The 23,484-nt window shown below is 40.8% G+C and overlaps 1 protein-coding gene across 1 annotated transcript in view; it reads right to left on the bottom strand.

The window, feature by feature from the left end:
* Nucleotides 1-23,484, bottom strand: part of Ddr (discoidin domain-containing receptor 2) — a 143,926-nt gene that overhangs the window by 9,949 nt on the left and 110,493 nt on the right. The window contains exons 10-15 of the mRNA XM_076389685.1: nucleotides 21,597-21,772; nucleotides 11,215-11,338; nucleotides 9,136-9,287; nucleotides 6,933-7,246; nucleotides 2,973-3,164; nucleotides 786-878 (exon numbers count right to left, since the gene is read on the bottom strand). Of these exons, the coding sequence (XP_076245800.1) occupies nucleotides 786-878; nucleotides 2,973-3,164; nucleotides 6,933-7,246; nucleotides 9,136-9,287; nucleotides 11,215-11,338; nucleotides 21,597-21,772 (1,051 nt within the window). The remainder of the gene's footprint in view (nucleotides 1-785; nucleotides 879-2,972; nucleotides 3,165-6,932; nucleotides 7,247-9,135; nucleotides 9,288-11,214; nucleotides 11,339-21,596; nucleotides 21,773-23,484) is intronic.

Below are 23,484 nucleotides of genomic sequence, written 5' to 3'. Positions count from 1 at the left end.
GTTCTTGTTAAGAGGCTTCTCTAAATGCAAAGTCCTTAGAAGGGTTTATTTTCTTAAAAGTTTTAGGATTTCGAATTTTCAAACATCCTAAAATTTGAATTTTTAAATATTCAAATTTTTGAATTTTCAAATATTCTAAAATTTGAATTTTTAAATATTCCTAAAATTTTAATTTCCAAATATTCTATAATGTTAATTTTCAAATATTCCGTACCATATACTACTGTGTTGATAATATTTAACGAATGATGGGTCTTTAATTATAAAAATTATTTTTCTTGTCAGCACCGCATCTTTTCAATAAAATAACTCATGTTCATACTAATTCCCAGAATACCATAATTCTATAAGAGAAGAATGAGATAACTCCTACTTTAGTATTACTCTTTAGGTTTATCTTTCATACCTGCACCTACCCTATAATGTATTCAAAAAATAAATTGAAATAATGAGACGGCTACAACTCACAAAAGAAGACATAAAACTAAGCAATTTTGATAAAAAGTAGCACAGAGTTCATTTCCCTTGCTACGCTAACTCCCCAGGTAATTACTACCGTCTACGATAAAATTAGAACCGTAAGGTAACTGCAGCTACAAATTCCACAACTCGGAGCCTCAAATCAACCACACCATCAGCTCGCTCTGGATGCAAGGGTAGCGAGAGTCTGAACCGCGGGAAGAGGAGAAAACCCGCGAGTTCCAAAGAGGCAGGCTGCCGTCGAACGAATGACTGATCGCTAAAGTTTGTCTTAAAGTAATCTATGAGAAGCTGTCTGTCGTTACCTTGTGGCAAGATCCCGATGCACGAAGTCCATTTCCTCGAGGTGTTTCATGCCGGATGCTATTTGCGTGGCCATGTAAACCAACGTGCCGAAACTGCAACAGGAAGAACCAGTCTGAGCTTCATCCTGAAGTTTACTTCGCGAAACTCTCCCTCTTTCTCACCCTTGTCCGCTCTTGTGTACGTTCCCTGTACATACTTATACACCTACGTGTTCCTCGGTAGCGATCGTCTACATCGACTGGCAATACCGCAAATGACGATGCTTTAAAGCGCAGCGGAACGCACGTCGACCGACCATTTGCATTAACAACAAAAGCTCAGTGCTGATCGATCGTTCACGTGTTCGTTCCTACCAGAGTGCGCTGTGGGAATAAACTTCACGGTCCTTTTTGCTTCTGCCGTTCCCATTCGGGGCGCGTGCAAGTGGAACGCGCGCAGTTCGCATGAGCTTTTTTTCGAATAGGACCGCGGAACGCTTGTAACGTCATTATTCTCCGTTATCGTCTTTACGTGGCGAATTTACGTCTAATGGAGGATAATGAACGACGGAAAGATACGTCTGTCCGTTTAAATAACACGCCTCTTTTTCGACCAACCTTTCCCGTAAGCGGATTACGCGAGAGCACAGATTTATTCGCTTGATGGAATGACAGCGTCAACGAAGCTTCTGTAAATTGTCGAATACAGTTGTTTATGAAGAGGAGAATGTTCCATTGGAATCAGAGAAGTGTGCCATGATGAGAATTCTTTTATCTTTTTCTTTCTTTTGGGATTTTTGTTAGTCGACTATTTACATATGATGAAGAAATATTTCACAGTATTGAAAACGTGTTGGTGCTGGAGAGGTATTCCATTAGGGGATACTGATCGCTGGGAAAACAATGTTGAACGATAACTGGCAACATTTGGAGCACTGAAACGATTTTGTTTGCGCAGTAGGCTTAACTAAGGTAATCAAGCAACTTTGATTCGACTCTCGAATAGGATTCTAGTTCTCCCAGTTGCAAAAGTAAGTCGTTTTATGGAGATTGCGGTAAATTGGTGTAGCATCGATTGCATAGAGGGGAACTCCATAAACAAACTAGAATTGGAGTATCTACCGTGTACATAAGGCGTACTTTTTTTTGTATAATATTGAGGTTTCTTATGCAAACACTTTAACATTCATTTGTAAGAATAAATTATGTATGCTTTAGTTTTTAAAACAAGTTTGTGTATTAAATTACTGAGTTATATTCATTTCTATTTTACATTATCGTTAAACCAAATTAAATGAATATATGAAGCTATTTTGGACAAATTTAGCATTTCATTCGTGGAGGATTTCGGGGGAAATTTTCGTTTGTTAAATTTGTGTCATTCACAATACAAATTTCGAACATTTTACAGATTTGTACTCTTCTTCGTTTTCGATTAGGATATAAAAGCGATTCTATTGGTCGTTTCTCTTGCAACGATCCCTGAAAACGAACGCGCGGGAAAAACACGGTATGCCGACAGCTGTCACGAGCACCAATCATCTTCTGTGTCGTTCACCTCTCATTTTCAGCCGATTTCTCGTATTTCGAGCACTTTCGACCGATTCGCGGACACGCCGAATTTCCACACGCGCCTCGAACGTGATTGGAACTGACGTTCGCGCAATGATAAAATCGAAAAATTGGGTTCATTGTTCGCCGTGACGAAAGCCATCGTTAACTGAAATACCATCCGTCAGTGACGCGACGCGACAAGACGACACAGAAAAAAGTATCGTTGTTTTATTTTTGTACGAATGTTACAACCTTGCTAATGAAAAAGATCGAGTATTGAACGTTCTCCTGACGATTACAATACATTAAACTAAATAATTCTGAATTAGTTATTTAAGCAATATTAGTTACAATACTGATACTAGTTGAGAGTTCGCAATAATTCTTTCCTATCTTATTTTTAAAAAATGGATCATACAAAATATTACTTAACCCCTTCCTCGAAAGCGAAAATATTATAAAAAGTGCACGAGTCAAACTCGTGAAAGTATAGCAAGGGGTTAATCAATGACTCGATTCGTAATTTTTATTCGATTTTTCCTCTTCAATAGAAGTACCTCTCAAGAATATGATTCTTTAATCCAAACGTTCAACATAGCCTTCACAGGATAATAAAAAATCACCTCATCGCTGAGGTAACACAATTGCCCTTACCTGAGAGTCTTAGCAGTGTGCACGGTGGACGTTTCAGCGATGTGGCTCTGCAAATATTGATTCAAATCTCCGTACTCGCCGTTTTCCAATACGATGCACATGGGATCGTCTTCGAGGCTGGCGCCCAGTACCCGCGCGACATTCCGATCGGCTAGCCGCGCCAGTCTTTTCGCCTCCTGTTGAAATTCTACCCTGGAAAATACACGGGACACTCGGAAGTAATATCTTTATAGTCGGCTGACCTACCGATCGGGCACTGAATACCAACGCGCGGATATATACTGGAAATAATGCGAGTGTTCTGTTCCTGGCCACCCTGTCTCGTAGTATCGGGGAAAAGCTCGCGTTCCTCCTCGTTTTTTTTTCTCCTAGCGAATGGAAGGGGGTTAGAGAGGAGAGAAAGGGAGAGAGCTGGGAAAACAACTGGGGAATAGAAGAGGGATTGCAAGCAGCAGGAGCTACGGGGACGCGGGGACCAGGGATAATGGCTACTAGCGAGATTATCGTTTCAAGAACGCTTGTGAGTTTCATGTTTAATAGAGCATTCCGCTTGTGTTTCGGTCGTCTAATATTTATGATCCGGATAAGAGGTCGATGTTTCTGAGCCCTCCAATGTTTCAGCCTGGCTGACTTCTCGAGTGCAACCTTTGGAAGTCGATTGGCAGTCGCGAGGGTATTCACGTCTTTGTATGGCGCACGTTAAATTTTGAAGGAGAAGGGTTTCCTGGGCTTTTCAATGGTTTCGCATTTTGCTGGAATATTCTCGTTTAAAAGGTTATAACATTATTTTATTCTTTATTATACTTCTTTATGGTATAATATCTTGAAGATTTAGAGACAAGGTAAAATTTAGAGTCTGTTTTTTATCCTTGATTTTAGTGTGGTGTTACAGTAAGTACTGTATTTATTCTCGCATTTCTTTGTAATTTACGATTCTCGTTATTCTAGACTTACAATTTTTGATCTAACGTTTTTATCCTGATTAGTCCTTTATACACAAAATAGTTTGTGGCTGGTACCATGTAGGCCATCGCGCAAACTGGAAAATGCGTTCCTCTGGGGAATAACCGAGGACTTCCGGCAGAGACGAAGTAAAATAAAACTTTCAGAGCAATAGAGAGCAGTTCATGCTTTTGTAGAATTGTGCAGAATGCGACTAGTTTAATCTTTAGTTAAAACACTGAAGGGGACGGGGCACCAAAAAAACTCGAAACAAGAACGAAAAAAAGGTAAAAACATTTTTCAACCTTATTCTAGACAGATCTAGCAATAGTTAAAAATTGCTCATTTAATTAATATATATTTACCTTAAACTTGAATATTTCATTTTCAACGTCCCCACCACAGACGCGACTAATTAATTCAGAATCACCCAATTTCACTGCAATTTGCCACGCATGCAAAGAATTCTCGTTCCACTGTATGCCAGGAACCCCCACGGCGGCGATATCAATGGCCGAGGAGGCGCAATTACCAGATACGTCACGATGCTCTAGCCGCACAAGCTTCAACGTTACTATTCAGGGACCTCCTTTTCTATACGCCTGGAAACCGCTTCCGCGTGCTCGCACAGCAACTGCACGCTGACGAGATTATCGACGGATTTTCATACGAGTGGCGCGTTAACGAGTATTTCCCCGAGTTTCGCGAAAAATGGTAACGAAACCGAATGGAACACCGCGGGAATAGCATCGAGGCTCGCCGCGGGCTGTCGAAAAATCACAGCAGCGTCGTCAGATTTATTGACACGACGCTTTGCACCGTTTCTCTTCGCTTTTGCTTCTGTCTTTCTCTGTACCCGCGACGCATCCGTCGTTTCCGAGCTGCTACAGGCTGGCCTGTCGTGTAAAAAAGAATGGAATAAACGAGCGCGATTGTACCACCCTCTCGCGTCCCTTTTACCAGCCTCCTCGCTGATGATACACGGACGTTCCGTTAGAGGCGAAACCTGTAATCCCCGATCTTGTCTAGCCGGATCATCCTTTCGCCACGCCAGTGATAACGCATCGGGTGTTCCTCGACGGGACATGCTTTATCATGTACATCCGCCCCCGATTCCTTGGGCTGAAAACTTGGCCAGGCTTCGTGGAAGCCAGCACGCTCGAAAGGGGATACGGTTCTTGGGGTGTGTTTTATATTTTAATTGGCCTTGGGAGCACTGTGTATTTTTAGGAAGAATATTTATGGGTACAGTGACTCTGTTGTAGAGTGAAATTTTGTTTTAAATAATGGTCGAATAATTGCGAGTGAAACTAATTATACCAGGAAATAAAATATGAAGAAAAGTAGGACAGAGGCTAGGTGCAGAAGACTTGTATTATTTCCAGTAGAAGAAAACACTTATTAAAATAATAGCTCATGTTCTACCCCTTTGATATAAATCTTAAGAAGAGAAAAATGAGATGAAGTTTCATTTCTTCAGGGAACTGAGTAAAATTGAGACAAGTTATTTAGTTTTCTCTTTACGACGGGTGAAACTTGTATGGTGAAATTTCTCAGCTATTTCTCGAGTCACCTTATGATGAGTACTTATTGGTTTAAAAAGAAATTTTCATTTATTAGCTTAAAAAAACTAAACTTGTCTGCTGGTATCTCTGAAGATGTTAATAATTATCTGCAAAGAATTTTTCGAGAGCTGAGGGGTTTACCAATGTTATCAAAAGAGAGTTGATTGAAACTACCATTATTACCGAACAACCCCTTTCAGTGCAAACTTTCAACCTAAAATCAATACTTCACACCATTCAATAAAAAGTTTCCGCGATGCTGCAGACAATGCTTACTTCTCCGTGAGCCTTAAGTGTGAATCGGAAGACTAAACCGTCAGCGAAATTTGAAAAAATTCACTGAAGTTTGTTCGGCTTGGAAGGCTACAGGGGTCATAATGAAAGTTGGACACAATCGATTATATGTTATACTGTGTCGTTCTCGGTGTCGATATTACGGTTCGTTAGAAACTGCGTCGGGAAAAATAATAACCGTCATGTACGAGTTATGCGATTATACACCAGTCACCGACCACTTAAACGCCTTTCGCATTATCGCGTCGCGGCAACTTAATACAGAGAGCGTGTCATTATATTCAAAATCACTTTGCGCCGCATTATCGAATTACCGCGTTAACGCGTCGCTCTAGATATAATCGATTGGTATAATTTTCTATCCATATCCTATATTTCCATTATTTCCTCTCCGACCTACCTTTACCTTCCTGCACCGCCCGCTGCTAGATAATAAATGAATCAGAGCGACACTCTATAACCGGACGGAATAATTTTCCACCGTTATTCTATACTTCCCATATTTTCGCCCACAGTGAAATATCGGACGCCTAATAGTACGAACCGCTGTATATTTGGAAACTTGAATAAGTGTTTCCAATAACGTGTTGTTCGATTCGTTTCTATTGGTCAACTTAATTATGGATATCGCCTTATCGATTCTCAATTCTATTCGTTATTGAAATGGACTCGTAATAATAGTCGGTTAAAAAATTAATGTACAACGAAATACATTGTACATATGGGACCTTAAATAATTTAGTTTAGAAATGCAAATGTGGGAATAATACATATTCAGTAGAAGTATTTTACCAACAATTCATCACAGTCCAAGAAAATAAATAGTTATTTACCTTCATGAATAAATGAAATTTGAAGAAATAATTGCTGTCTCATACATCACAGAGACGTCTTTAGAGACTTCTTGAAGCCATCTATTATATATTTATATTATGTCGTAGACATAAAATAGACGTCTTTAAGACGTTGCGTGTTATCTGTGATCACACTTCAATAATTTGCACGAACAATAGTCAAATACTTCTACCCTCGACAACGTCTCAATGTCCCGAAGCTAAGCTACCTTGTCCTCGACTTTCGAGATTATTTGCTTAGTGCCGTCGAATTTCGGGATACTACAGCCGCTCGAAGGCGGCTGATGATAATACAAGATCCTTACCTAAGCGCATCCGAGGATCCCGGTCTCAGGGACTTAACGATCACGAGGTCGCTGCTGGTGTTCCGGAAAACTTCGTCGTAACCAGGAAACCTGTCGACCTCGCAAATGTGAACGTCGCCGAAGTATCCGCAGCCGAGGTTTTCGACGATGTTGAGCTTCTCCCTGGGGAAGTCTAGGATGCACTCGGCCACCTCGTCTTCCTCCTCCGTAAGCATATCCTCGGGACTGTAGCTTGTCATGCTACTGGAGGCTTTAGCGCTCATCGGCGGCGGTGTGCTCGGCGTGGGGGATGGCGGTAACGGCGGCAGAGAATTCTGTAATGAACAGCGAAATGGAGCAATGAAAATAAAGGTAAGGACTACTTAGGAAGGAAATACCTTGGGAAGTAAAAAGGTAGTCTAAATCCTGACGCTCAGTGGCTGCTGTATTATTTCTTCCGTGAAGAGATATTCTTAGTATATTGTGTGTGAAATTTAATGGACTCTTTTACGGAGATGTGAAATTATTGATCTTTAAGGAAGGGTTCAGTATACAACGTGTTCAAGGTGTAGCAGGCCACTTGAATATCTTTTTTATTTTTAGTGACAACCTCGTTTAATGAAAATCGTCCATGGCACAATTTGAATGACTACGAAGAAGGAATATCATGGAAGAATTATCGTTTGTGTAGGATCATTGTGATTTAGTTTGTTGGATTTTTCTATGGTTAGAAATCGAGGAGATACTTAGGTGGCCTGCTTCAGGTTGAAGACCCTGTATAGGTATGATAATAGAACGTTCTAAATTCTTCAGATATTTGCATTTGAATTACAATTAAGCTTCTTGCACGTACATATGTACGTTGTATTATAACGCGTTCAATCTTACTAAATGCCTCGTTATGTTATCACTATGGATCTCTCAACTATTTAATCACTGTGTTTGTATTATTCATACCGTAACGATTACTATTAACATGAATTCTCTGACATTCTACCATTGCTATATTCTGCCATCGCAATTAGGAGGTAAAATGAAAATCACGGCCAGTCTTTCTCTGGTATACATGAATATTATTCGTCCTACAGGCTAGAACAGCGAAGGGATGATGGCGTAATCAGATGAAAATACGCGCAAAGCTGCGAGGGGAACTTAAGTAATCAATAACCGCACCCTTTACATTATCGCTCGGTAATCTGTGTGTGCCCGCGAAAGACGTTTTCCACGGACGTCTCGCATTAGTTATGATTGATAGTGCTCCCTCGTTGCCTTGTTTTTCATCCATTAGGTCTCATTATTCCTTCGTGCGAAGTGTTTCAACGTAAGATATTGCTGACGTCGGACGACGAACTCTGAGAGACGAAAAAAGTAATTGATCGCGACTCTTGCTCTGAGGAACCGAGATGTAGTGCTCCTGAACCATCTTTTCTAAATAAACTGGCCATAGTTTAAATTCTAATACACGATGCAAGAGCATTAGCTTTGAAAATCTTCGTATAAGACTCAAGCTAAAAAAGCTTTTAAAGACTCCATTTTTTTAGGATGCTCCATTTACTTTGTTCTGTAAATTTTTCAAAACGCCTCTCGTGACTGTAATTCATATATAAAAAATACTTTTTCTGATGGCTATTTGAACACTAAAAGCCAAGACAGTTTCACTATGTATTGACATGGTATTGCTCTCTCTGAAAGTTCAGTTTACACATGCCATGACATGAACATTTAAAATCACAAAACCCCGACTGATTTCAGCACACAGAGGAACTGCACCACCGACGATGCATTAAAACAAATAAACCACTTCGAAAAATGTCACCAGAAAAAAAATTTTTTTTAAGTTTATAAAACATCACTTCAAGTAATATAAAAATGACTGTAGGTACATATCCTAATGGAATTTCTAGCGCAAACTAAGTCTCGCAGATAGACTCTCAAGTCACTCCCAATTAAATAAGAAAAAATAGCACGAGTCAGAGAGCACCGTGACGGCGGAACAAGGAGGATACTTCCTCAGTGGAATAAGGATAGTATAATCAGACAGGTCTCGAAAGGGAAACGATTCAAGTGGCAGCCGCCGCGTGCTACGATCGCGTCGTAAGATCCGCGAGTCACGAAGCGAGCGGTATTTGACACAGTTCCAAGCCAGAAGTGGCCCGCATTAAGGGAAAGGGACTAATCGTCACGGATCGCATGACTGCCGTACATTTTTTCTCGATACACTCACCTTGCAGATTTCTGTACTGGCGTAATACTTTTCCGGTGGCGGCGGTATGGGCGGCGGATTAGATGGATATTCCTGAACTGGCGGAATTGGCCTGGCAAGATTGATCGCCGTGTTCAACAGCAACGGAATAACCGGCTGCACCTCCGTGATTCCTGTTCACCGATACGGGCCAAACGGAAACCAGGGAAAAAGAATTTTGACAAGGTTAGAGACACGATGGCCACATTGCACGGAAGGGAATTACCACAATTTAGTGTTGCATGCACCTCGAAACTTTCGAACAATCGCTTCCTCTATTTTTTCTATTAAGCGACCGCGATCTTTGGGCTTGCTTTACTGCGACACGTCGCCCTCCTCGATTTCTCGGAGATTTTCTTATCTTTGTGGGACGGAGCTTTGATCGGCCAAGTCGATTTGGAGGGGCGTAATTTTGTAATAAATTGTGTTTCACTCTAATCGGCAGTTGTGTTTGTAGTTACACGAAACAGTTCTGCGATAACTAGATGGGACTTGTGAATTAGATTTGAGAAATTGTTAAGATAAAAATTAATGGTATTTCAGGAAATTTACAAGTCTTTATCTTGTCATTATTGCATTCAGATTAGTATTTTGAGAGATAGTAAATTAAATTTTTACCGAAAAATCTATTTATCAGTTAAATGATTAATATATCACCGTTTCTATTTCAATGCTTAAATTCGATGCAAATAAGCTTCAACTCAAGCTATTCGAATAATCGTAGAATGTCTTTTGCTGAACGTTTTGCTCGACAAACTGCGGCAAGTACGAGGGAAACGAAATAGTTCATCGACTATTCCAGCAACGCCATACCGACGTGGCGAAACTAAGAGCAGAGACTCGGAAACGCGACCATGTCACCAAAACTTGCTCGTTAGAATTTCCATCACAAGTTATTCGCGACGTTATCACGGAACATGAGATCTTCCTGGAATTAATAATTACGCGAACGAATAATTGATTTTCTTATTGTTTGCTTTTCAAAACCATCTTCAAGGTTTAAGAGAGTGGGTTTGAAGTGGTTTAAGACGAATTAATGACGGTGCGCCGATCATTCGGTTCGATAAATTACAGGGAGATTTATAATGATTTGTGCCCTTGTAAGTATTGGCTTAAGCGCCTCGAACCCTGTAATAATCCATCGATCATTAGCCTGTAATTTAATTCGAGCAGGGCATGCTTGCATATCGTGGCTAGGTGTTGCGTTTATCGTTGAGATAGCTATAGCCGACTATGATTTTACGTAATTCTAGTCGAACGTAAACTCGATAATGTGTCGCGCCACAAAGCCGCTCATTTCGAGTTTTACCACTGTTTAATTCAAATATGTGACGTTGTAACAAATATCGAAACCATTAAACGCGGCCGAGACGAATTTCAGGCATGAAATTTGTTTAAAGTTGCTCCAAATGTTGTAATAATTGTAATTACCTCTGTGTAATATTATTTACTGTATGTGTGTTTCAAGTGACTGTTGTGTTCAGACTGATTGTATTTAAATTAATTCAATCGGTTTCAAAGCGTGTTAAAAAGATTTATTGTGAATCAGTGGAGTAGGTTTACGATAATTCAGACGGATGCTCCAGAAGCTTTTTCTTCATCGATTATGACGAATTTCTACGCGAAAACTTATATATTTCATAAGTATCTTATTTGTGCTTCATATGCTCAAATGTTTAAAATGTTTAAAATATTTTTTTTAACTGAAATAATATTATTTATTGCAAGCGGGAATTTTGACTTCAGCGTATCGGACCGTTCAAAGCTCCGTATTAATAATTTTCGACAATATATATGTGAACTATCTGACTTCATTATTTCTGTTAACTAACTTTAAAAACAGATACTTCTAACTCACCTGCCAAATTTAAAAAAAAAAGGGTTGAAACCCGTGCAATAACGCTAGAAATATTTAAGACAATCGAAGCATGTAGTTCACTCTGTCTAACGAATCATCAGACTCAAGTCAGCTATGTTCGAATTAATTTAAATCGGGGCCGACTGTGCATGCAGAGGTACAGTTCGAAAGGCTTAAGTGTCGCACTTAACGTCGCTACCAACCGCTGTAATCCGTGATAGTTTTGTGTAGCTGCGGTGTCGTCGTGGTGTAGGCAGCCGCGTGGTACTGCGCCGGAAGCGGAGGGCAAATTGGTCCCTTGTCCTCGCCCTCCTCCTGCACGGAGACCTGCGGCCGAATATTGAACGTTGCCATTAATGCACCTGACATTTATGCACACACACCGCGGCGTACATATCGGGCGCGGTAAAAGCGATATGCTACGGGAAACTTTCTGTCACTTTGTGCCACTGCCATCCCTCTACCACTCATTACAGAATATTCATCACTTACCAAGCAATAATTTATCTTTTGTTAATGTTTCTGAGAGAAACCAGAGAGGGGTAAATGAGACTTTTACAAGTTAGTCTGACTAATTTTTGTTACTCCACTTTTAACCCTCAGCTAGGGTGGTTTAGTCATAGCATGTATACTGGCTAAATTTTTATTATACAGTATGAAAAGTATAAATGGGCTGGCTTTTACATGCTGAATATGTCTTTTTTGTAAAGCATTGAAGATTAATTAGTGTATTACTATGTAGGTACCATTTGAGAGCTTATTGAGAATATTGAGAGGGATTAATAGTTTAAGTGGACTATCGATAACAATTCTGTATAATTTATATGCAGGGACTTAAAATTTCTTTTTCGTATTTCCAGACAAACATTAATTAGTCTCACGAGACTGCATTTGCAATGCAAATGGGTACCAGAAACTAGTCCTACCTAATTAACAAAGTAAGGGAACCATAGAAGTACCATAGAAGTGGGATTGCTAATAATATCATACATTGTAATTACCAGTACAATGCATTGATATACATCCACCGAGGTACGTAATTCCGTCGGATAAAATTCAATCGCATCGTCGAGTAATTATCGGTTACGGTTCGCTCTGACGGTCGAGGAAATTGGATCAGGGGATATTACACGTCGCTCTTACGTTAATAATCAACCTTCGATCGACTGTCCCGACCAGTAATTTCCAAGCTTTGGAAAAAGTAGAACACTCAAGATTTCCCGAACCATGTCACTGTTTTCTTATCACGAATCACCCCGAAAATAAAAGATCCAAGTCACTATCGCATTTTTACTATACTGACCTCTGAATGGGTACACATGAATAACAAATTCTTAATCTCTTCAGTTTTAAAAATCAATAAAAAAGGATGTAATCTAAAATAAATATTGCAACAAAAAATGTCTACACAGAATTTAGGTAGGTACCTATTAAATAATCCTTTCAGCTCTCGTTGCTCACAGTCTTCATCAAGGACCGAGTACCACGGTCCACGTGGCGAAAAAATACGTCAATCTTCAACGCACCCTCTCAGGAAATGAAGCCCCTCATTGTAACAAAAAAATTCTTACCCCTTTCTATCCATCCCCTATCTCAACCGATAAGAGGGATCATGTCGAGTCGGCGGAGTCGCGACATAACGTCCATTGATTTTTACTCTGGTCCCCGGCTTGAATGTCACTGGTCTGACTGGTAGGGCACAAGAGGAGGGGGTGTTAATTTCCGTTTAGGAAGCGTTAGGGAACCTTGCTGGCGAGATGCTGCACCACCGTTAAGATAAGATAACCACTTAGCCATCGGGATCCTACTCGAATCTCTTTGCTCGATTCCTTCTCGTCCCCCTCCTCCTTCGAGACGTCTTCCATCTCCCCCTCTTCTCTTTCTTTGATCACCCCCTGTCCCAGTACACCGCTGGCCCTCCTGTCACCTAGCCTTCCATCCAACGCCTCCGCCTCGCCATTAGGGCTATCTCGAGTTCTGTCGTGACTTCCTTCTCCCTTATGGCCAGGCATTCAAAGCGATGTCGACTGCTCGTTCGCGTTGATGGCTCGATCAGGCCGCCCTTGACGCGTCGCGGCTGCGTTCCGCGCACCGCCACTGGGAATAACGCGAGAATCGCGAAGCTGCAGGCGCAGGGCGGTTTGTTATCGGTCTTCGAACGAGCAGCACAGCCAGCTCGTTTCACGTAGTTAATCTCGATTAGCGGCTTATTTGTTCTATATCCAAATCCTCAGGTGAAAACACGAGTACAACGAGAGCTGGTAATTAATGCCACGGGGATCTTTGCGCGGATCGAGCCAGGTTCGACGGTTGCCGCGCATTGACGCGACTGATTTCCTGCGCTGAGGAAAAATTAATTACAGAGGAACCAATCAGCGCGCTGGAGTTTTCGATTGATCACCGGCACTCTTCGTTTAAGCGAAAAATAATTGATTGAGGGGACGTTAATTGAAAACAATAATTACTTGATAAACACCGTCGTCGCTCTCGATAGAAGGATCCCGCTGGCTTTTTCGTGGGTGAATTTCATAGAATTGCTTCGGGGCGACTTGTTTCGGAATATTGGTCGATTCTGTTTGCGAACTTTGTGTAATTGATACGCTATATTTAGAAAAATGTGTAATATTCTATGTTGGAATTCGGGATAACATTTGCTATCGTATTGCGGGGCAACAGTTTGGGAAGCAATAAAATGTTTATTTGCAAGGGGAAATGGGCGGAAGTTGCATATCGATTTTGGAATTTGATATCTTGTTTTATTAATGGTTCTGGGTACGCGAAACTTGATACCCGAAGGAATTGAGAATATATTTTGGAAGGAGGGAGGAATAAGCTTGAAGAGATAAATGATAGTTTTAGTTAGAGGAGCATGGTGACAAGATATCGATGTAACTAGTAGTTTTAAGTAACATTGTAAAGGAGTTTCATTAAATCTCTGAAAATTCGAATTAATTAATAAACAAAATTCAGTCACTTCCAAATGAAAAGTAATATCTGATCTTTCTTGTCGACACTTCTGTATGATCATATTTATTATCTAGATGTTCTCAGTAGAGTTTGCCCCAAAAGTTGTGTTTTATAGTATTAAAAAATTTGTTATAATCTGAGATAACAATAATTCCCATTAATAGCCAGTATAGCTGTGGTGATCGCTATTATTTTCCAAGGAATAAAAATGGTGGTGATCGCTATTATTTTCCAAGGAATTGGTCTCCATTTCTAAGCCACCTCTACACTAGAAACAACGATGATAACACGATCCCCTTTTGCTCGACCAGTGTTTGACGTGGTCGCAAGTATATCAATCGGTCACAAAAGGATCCTACAATTGATACATCTCTGACCTCTCCCTTAGACGGGATACGTTCGATTGACCCCAAGTCGCTTTTATTGGGGAGCATCATCCGATATCGTAGCTTGGAAATCTTCCGTTACGGATATACTCTCAGCGTTTTCCAATAGGTATAGTATGCCTTCGAAGTGAATGACTACTAATATAACCAATAACCAAATGTTCTGCAAGCGTTTTACTTGTACAAATCAGCTGTTCAAATCGCCTATTCAATTTTGAACAGTGTAAGCAGTACAGTATTCTGCCATTTGAGAAGATGAAAATATTTCATTGAAATAGTTCCAATTGTAACTGGAATTACGATGAATTTTCTACGACTGAAATTAAAAATAGCTTGAAAAGTGAAAAAGTGAGAAAATTAAATTTTGTCGAGATATCCACTATATTGGTTGTTAATCAAATTGAAAGCAAATTGTTCAATTGAGAATGTATAAAATATTGGATTATTAGAATTTTATGGAATTCCTGATCATTGATGCTTTGTTTTCAGAATAGCACCAGCGAACGTTTGTTCTAAATCGAAACTGGTTTCGCTTTCAAATGCAATAAATATGTATAACGAAATCCAGCGTGGACAAATGCAGGTTCACGAATCGAAGTAGCGAAGAGCGTCACAGCGTCCGATGAAATCCTAGACGCACAAAAGAGAGGATTTCAGGAACAAAACGATCTTCCATTAATTAGCAGCGGAGTGCTTTTTGCCATTTTCATTACCATGGCTACATTTCCGCCCTTTTCCCGTGAAAGCAGCTCAACCTGTCGGATGTTTGCGCATTTTCTGCCTTCGCCCGACATCTGCCTCTTACTCAGTGTCGTTTACTCTTTCGCTTATTCCACGTTTTTCATCCTAGACTCGGACGAACTTCTCGGGTCCACTAAACGGGATTCCGCCCTTTGATCTCGCGACTCTTAATCGCGAGAACAACCGCGAAAATTATAATCCCAATTAATCCCCTGCCACTGTTACCCTTGAATCCAATTTCTCGATTTCGAAACTTGAGAAGAAACTGCAGACTCGAGTGTCACAGGTGTTCTACATCTCTATCATTTTTCCGATCCCATCTTCGCTTCCATAATTACACTCCTTTTTTTCGTGTCATTCAGAGGAACCGTTAGTTAGGGAAATTTTTAGCAAGTTACTCTCGTTTCGTTTCGCCGAAACTGCGCGGCTACGTTCGTTAATTCGCGGTTGACGTTGATGAAAAATCTTCTCCTAAAAGGAGGAAAAGGAACAAGAACTGTGTCAGGCAAAAGGAGCAACGAGTATAACACCGTGGCGGAAAACTCGCGAAACTTCTGTTTGATTTTCATCAGCGATGGCGGGATGTCGCCGCTGCTGCCCCTGGCTCTCTGTTCTAATGCGTAATCCGGAAACTACTGGCCGTGACAATGCGAATACACGCGTACGTCAAATTTGCGGGGAGGATTACAGTGCACGGAGAATCAGAGAGTTTGTTGCTTTAAATTAAAATAATCTGTTTTCGCTCGGCCACCCCTCGTATCGCGACGAACCCCGGAGCTAAAGTCGGTAATCGCATTACCTCACTTTTGAACGCCTCTCACCCTCTTCCACGTCGCTACGGCCTTTCGAGGCTACTCGCCTTCGGTTCGGCTCGGAATAAAAGCATGTCTAGGGGATGCATCAGACCCGATCGAACATAATGAATTCGGTGAAATTTAATGAAATCATGTACACCATCCTGTGCTTTTGATTATCTCAATATTTCCTTCTTCGAAATTCGGTGGTTCTGCTCTGTTTGGGCGGAAATTTCATGTGGAAATAGTTTATATGAACACTTGGCGGATTTCTAAGACCTGAATATTAAATTAAAGTCGATTCGATTTTCTCACTTGGGGGTTTAATTACCTGAGCATTTTCGAATTTTTCAACTCTCAAATTTTTAAATTTTCACAAGTCAGAAATTTAAAAATTTTCAAATATTCAAATGCTTAAATTTTCAAATATTCAGTTTCTCAAATTTTCGAATATTTAAATTTTCAAATTTTCATATGTTCAAATTCTCAAATATTCAAACTCAGAGCAACGTGTTAATATTCTGAACTGTCGACAGTGTGTCTCCAAATTTGACAAGTGCTACAAACTTTAGGTTAAATCGTTGCAAAGCTTAACCACATGTGACAGCACCTGTTTTCACAATAATACAAGTAATACCTAAACTATGTTAAAGATAAAAAATACTGAATTACATTGCTAGGTAGGTATATTAACTGGTGAAAACTTTAATTACGCGGGAAGTTTAATATTCTTCGAATAATTAAACAGCGTTTAATGACTTTTAGCCGATACTGTGCCAGCCAGGAAATCGCATGTTATCGCGAACGATTTGCTCATGTAGCAGGAAATTAATTTCGATAGACAGGCCCGTGAAAGGATAACGAGAAAGGGAATAACTCGTCGTGCCACGGTATTGTTCGACAGGGCAGGAAACGGACTCTTGTTAAGCATCGTTGTCCACGCTTGTGCAACGCATATTTTTCACGATACGTTAAAAAGTAACGAACTGTGAAACAGCAACCTGGAGCCAGGCCATTGTGTTACAGAGCACGTTAATACGAGAACGTATACGTGAAAAATTCAAACAAGTCTGTATTGTTTCCGCCAGTTACACAAAATGTTCAAGCTTGCCGCCCTATAATAGCGTCGGAGATAAAAGGCTTTGCAAGGAAAACCCTTTTTTGCTCTCAATAAGCCATAGAAATCCACTATGAATACAATGCGCGCGGCACACGTGGTTTGCTTCAACACATCACAATTTTTACGAAAATGACAAATTAACAGCAACCTTTGAATCGAAGTCGATAATTGCATGAAAACCCCGCGCGCCTATGAAAACGGAAAGCCAACATTTTGAAACACAATTCTAGATCCCGAATGTCCCAATTCCTGTGCGCTCTACCGTAAATTGCTGCGAGTGATATTCCCGAATTTTCGCAAAAAACTTCTCTTCTAAAATTCATTGTACCAAGATTTTCATTGTTCCGAAATTCCCGCGGATCGCGAAACATCGACATCAGCAGCGACTATACAATAGCGCATGTGCGCCCTACAGTTAATTATAAACAGCATTAATCCCTCTTGAACCTGGTGCATTCATTACACTCCACCTGTACGAAGAATCCTGCACCCTCAATTTGGAAGCAAACACAAACACTCCCTTCTCCGAATCCGAGAAATCGCTCTCCACCCCTAGTAACGATCGAAAAAAATGTCAGAGCAGATCGTATGAACTCCCAACTCCCGAAACAACGAAGCAACCCTCGTCCACGTCGCAAATCCAATCCACGTCGCGATCCTCAACACCGTTCATGTCCCCGGACAAATAGTCTCGAGGGGTCGTGCACGGCTGTCGAGTGGTCGGCGTCTGTCGGTCGAACTCTCTCGAAGCAGGGCGGAGGCTGGCAGTCTGCAGGAAGTGCAACGGGGTCAGCCTGAACAAAAAAGGGGAATCGCGACACTCGACGGGTTTGCAACGTCGAGGCGAGACAAGTAGCAGGTGGCTAATGCTGGGAGTGCCGTGGAATAGAGCAGAACGCGAAGAAGGATGCCTACGTGTGTACACAGACTTGCTTACACGCGGCCGAACCAGCTAGATAACGCACGTCCACCCCCGTCGGACAATACGGTCACACGAGCGGCACTTTTAATTAAGTGGAGTCAGCTCGATTGCCTGCCACACACCCTGCTGCTAGTGGCTGGTAAAAATTTACTCAGCGGGAATTATATTGGTTCGTGTGGGTCGATGCAAGGAAATGGGGGAGACACTCTTACAGGGAAGGGACGCCTCTTTTAACCGGAGTGCTTCGTAATAAATGCGACCCCTTCCCGAAGGCGCTTCTGCTTTGTCGCGATGATACGAGAAAATTGGCTGGTTTTCGTTGCACTGTGTTTTAAGTGAAGTGGACGCGCTCGAAGCGAAATGGCTTCTCAGTTTTGTTAGACGGTCTCAAGTCTCTTGCGCTTGAATATTTTTAATTGATAAATTAGACTGACTTATGGTAAGTCATAGATAGTATAAAGTATCGAGATATAGTTACCAGTTTGGGTGAGTAGCATGTCTGCAAGAAACTGATTTTAAAAATTTGAATATTCGAATATTAGAAAGGTTTCATATTTAAATATTGCAAAATATTTGAATTCAAATTCAAGGTTTAACTTAGTACTAGATATTTCGCGTTCTTAAACCAAAAGTAATTAATAATGCTCTACATTACATTACAAATTTTTTAAATATTTAATATTTCTTGCTCGTTCAAATTCCAATTCTGCCTAGCGATAAAACATGTATTCGACGTGCGTACGCAAATTGCAGAAATTTAATTAATGTTTACAACCCGTTTTAGTATATTGAACATCACGTCTCCGCTGGGTTATTGTTTTGTGCTTGTCTTGAGCTGAACTCAAACTCGACGCGAATGGATTCAGAGAGCTTCCAGGGGCAGATCGAGCTCTACCGTGTTGCTCCCATTATTTTCCATCGTTCAACAACCTGTTAATTACTATCTTCCGTACATTTCGCGGAAGGGTCAAATGCTGGGAACTGGCCATTGACGCGAACTAAGTTCTGCTTGTAATTAATCCAATTATGACGAGTTCAGGAGGTTAAATGCTTCCTTGGTGTTCGCCTCCGGAAGCTAATCATTTTCAGTTTTTCATTTTCCTGTTTCACACTTCGAAGGATTTGAAAACGTTTATAAACTTTGTTACAGGCCCAAGTTATACATTGGCTAAAATAGTAGAAGTATAATATTAATCCTCGACTGGTGCAGTAGTATTAGCATAACTGTGATCACTTATTTAGTAATTATAAAATAACGAACCAAAAGTAAAGTAATAAATCATTTACTGAAAGTGATAAACTGGGATGCTGTGTACTTTCGATACTTTAAATCACTTTTCATGAAATACACACACTGCAATAATTCAATCAGGTAATCCCATAAATAATATCATTTCTCCTGTTACATTTTATCTAAACAGGGCAGCAATTTTCTGCAAAAGGGAATTCAAATTATTTATGTAAGAACTAAAATAACCTTCGGCTATATTACTTATGGGATAGCCTAATATAATTATGTGTACACCATACCAGTTGAGGGTTAAAACTAACGAAGGCTTGGTTCAAGAACGTAGCCCATTTCATTCAATTTCATGCCTTGCACCGAACCAGCTTCACCTCCACTTTTATTCGTCCTCCCGCCTCGTTAAATACCAATTTCCCAAGAAACGCGTTTTCCATGTATTTACATATCCTTGCGCCCCCCTTCGCGACTCCTTTCTCCCGTTCAATGGAGAGCCTCCTCAGTGTGTCCGTTTTCATTCAGCCCCTTTTGTATTCCGCACATTTTTCCCCATTTCTTTCTTCTCGCCGTGTTTTCCAGCATTGTTCGCCGCCACCAGCGGTCGGTAATTAATTTTTCCCCCGGCACAAAGTGGGGGTTCGTCTTGGAGCAGCGTCGCTCTCATTACGACCGTTTCGCCGCGTAGAGGGTGAATCCTTTTGAGTGGCGTTGCAACGACGAACCGTCCACCACGTGGATGACAACAAATATAAAACTTTAATAATTCTCTGCGCAGCTGGACCGAAATTTACGAGCGGAATAGACATTCCTCTTTAAAACGAAGTGCTGGGATACGCCTCCTTCGCTTTGAGCAATTTTTCCTGCGGAGTACGTTGCGCGTGGATGCCCTGTCCATGGAAACGCTGGGTAGCCGACTTGAAACAGGCCACCTTAATATCGTACGTCAGATTGATGTTGCAGGGAGAAAAAAACAACAGATGTATTAAGAAATGGATGGCTTTATGGAGCCAATATGGTGTACGAAGAGTTTTATTACAGTCATTTTTTAAAATGAAACTAGGGGGTGGTTCGGAGAAAATTTTAAATTGGGATTTTCTTATCTGTGGAGAAGAGTTGTTCACGGAAATCCGATCAATAATTACTCAAAATTATCTGATCTTTACCTATACGTTCTCTAAGCTCTGATAAGATCACAAGATACTAACGAACAATAACAATTTTTTTTAGCGATCCATAAAAAATTTCATTAAGGATAAAAGCTAAATGAAATTTTTCTTTTGCCTACGTAAATCTTTCATCGCTAAAGATAAATTTTCGAAAAATCCCCCATTAACTGTAAAAAGGTAAGTGTAATTCCAACCAGCACCTTTCGCATTACAATCTCGATAATCAGCAACTGGCAGTCAAAACGCAGCCCCGAAGGAAGGTATATTCCCGCTCATTACGGGATCTCGTGGCTATTTATCGAGGGTCGAGGGCTCCTTTTGATCCCGTCGCTCCTCAACCATCGATGCGCAATCTCGCTCGCCTCTTTGGCTGCCTTAAGGAAAATATTTGACCAGCTTTCCTCTGTCTCTCTCGTATCCAGGTCGACGTGTGCCTAACACAGCCAAGACGTTTTTCCATGATTGCTCAAAAGCCTTTTCCACGAACGCCCTGGAAACGACGAGCAAATAAGCCGCCCCTCCCACGATCCGGTTTATTAGAGGCGAAATGAATCTCTCGATGGTGGTGGGGTCGGAGGTCGAGGCACGCGGCTATCGGAAAAATCGCGACCCAGCAGGAAACAAGATCTTCGTCATTTAGCAAATTGGCAGCACCGAGTTAAGGCATTATCTCGAGTGGTAACGAGGCGACCATTCAATGCTGCGTTCTTCTTGGTACGAGACAGCTCGGTCTCCCGTTACAAACAACTCCTAGGGGTTCGACGCGTCGAAGAAGGACGTTGTCGGTGTGTTACGCGAAAATCACGAGTAGACGGGCTAGAATGAACGACCGCCTGAGGTTCGAGGATTTTAAATGAGACTCGGGCAATGTAAACCCAGGAACGAAGGTAATTCGAAAGTTTTAAACGACGGATTCACCTGGCTGATTGAATTCCACGGGAAATCCTGCGATCCGTTGTTTGTTCTTCTTGTATTTATGTTTCGTATGTTTATATTGTAATCCCGTTTAAATCGGCTGGACTTCGCTTGCTTTGAATTAATTAAACCGAACGAGCAGGGCGAGCCTGGGCTTTTTCTCGCGGGGATAACATTAGTACGAGTTTGTGTCGAATTTCACATGCTAAATATATGGAGTAATTGTCTGTGGATAGGTCTAGCTTCTGGCAATGGAAAGTTTCAGTAGTACTATGTGCAATATCGGAGATACTGGAGAATTGCATGAGGTGCTTGAACAGTTTCGTCTTACCTTCAAATCGCCATGCTGATCGTAGAACGTAGATGGCGCGAGAGCAGCCTTGAGCCTTCGATTTCTGTAGAATATGAACATTATCGCTGCCAGCAGCATCACTATCACGGTGGTCAGGATCCCGATTACTAGGCCGACGAACTGCTTAGCTTCTGGCTCCTTGCTTTTCTCTGGAACTAATGTACATATAGGTACACATAGATAAGATGTTCGTTAGATTATGAATAGATAATAGATTAAACTAGATAGAATAATTTTTGAAGCAACGTGCTAAAATTAAAATATATTCTAAACAATGGTGACTGATTTAGTATGATCTGCTGAAGGAGGTAGGTATATTATAGAAGAGGTAGTTAAATAAATTTGTCAGATCTGTTACAAGAAGCCTTCAAACTGAGTTGCAGGTTTTCTACAACACATAAAGAATTGAATATCTTCAACCAGAAGTAGGTCAATCGAATAGACGATCCTCCAATTATTTCCATCAGTGTCTCCTACACCAATTATTTTGTTCTGACTGAGTCAAGAAACAACACCTAATTCGCCAATAATAAGTTGACAATCGTCCAATTAGTGGGAGTAACGAAGGGTTAAACGTCCTTCGTGCTATTTGATTTCGACGTACTCCCATAGCCTCTTGAGCGTTCGTACGTGCTCCGAGGACACAGAGCATGTCTCTGTCCATGGACTGTCCACTAGCTACATTGCTGTACATGACCTATCACGGTGGATATTATCGTAAAGGCAACGTGGCATAATGCGCGATGGGACGATAATGATGATTGCGTTCATCGTGCTTGTCGTAATTAGATCATGGTCGATCAGGGCTTTATCGATCAACCTGTTTTTACATGGAAATTGAGAGACTTTTACTCGCCTCGTTCCTCTGACTTTCAACGATGACGAACCGATGGGATGAAACGGTTCGACGAAATATTTGAACTAAATTATTTCGGCTTCTAACCAAAGAGTGTTGCTCTTTCGCTGGAACACGACTCGAACTGTTTCATCGTTCGATTCCCCCTACTTCCTCCTTCGAAAGAAATTTTCGTGCAATTTCGAGCAGCTTCCCGCTTCACTTCAGATCGCTGCGAAACGATCTCATTTCGTTCCTCTTCTAACGTCGCGCCGTTACGATCCGCATCGCGCGAGAACGCTTCGCGCCGACAGGAGAAAACATAACATTACGTTCCGTAACGTTTCCTTACTTCACTTTTCTATTCCCCTATTTCGCGGCTTCAAGATTATTACGCGGAAACGGAATATCGATTTCGTTGAGTGAAAGAGCAAGTGGAACGCTGTACGCGTGGGACCAACTGACTGCACGGTTCTCTTGCTTTTAGTATGCATTCAATGCGCAATGACTGATTTGGAAACAGTATAATGACACAATTAGATGATTTAAAAAATTTCATTAAAGTGATTTCTAAAATTTTAAATTTCAGACATTTTAAGTATTTAGATATTTGAAAATTTGAATATTTAAAAATACGAAAATTTGAAAATTTGAATAATGGAACATTGTTTAAAAATTTGTGTAAGTACTCAAATACTGTATCATGATATTATATCACTGAAATCATGAATCTCTTCTCTAATTACATTTTATGAAATCTGTAGCGAAAAATGTTCAAAAGAAAAGTATTACAGTTAAAAGTAGTACAGTATCTCTGAAGTTTGTAAAGGACAATATAAAAGACCTTTGCTTCCTACACAAGAACTGCCACAAATGTCAATGAATTCTTAATGAAGTTTATGGAAATTACGAGAAAGTCGAAGCACTTGATCGTTCGATCGTTGGCGCAAAATTCCAATATAAGTTAATTCCTTTGCTTTATCGGAAGAGTCAATCGTGTAGCACAGCTCGGGTCGGACAATCAATTAAACT

Source organism: Calliopsis andreniformis, chromosome 2 (assembly GCF_051401765.1).
Source record: "Calliopsis andreniformis isolate RMS-2024a chromosome 2, iyCalAndr_principal, whole genome shotgun sequence".
NCBI lineage: Eukaryota > Metazoa > Arthropoda > Insecta > Hymenoptera > Andrenidae > Calliopsis > Calliopsis andreniformis.
The sequence above is the reverse complement of the archived record's forward strand: the minus strand, read 5'-3'. Positions and strand labels throughout refer to the sequence as shown.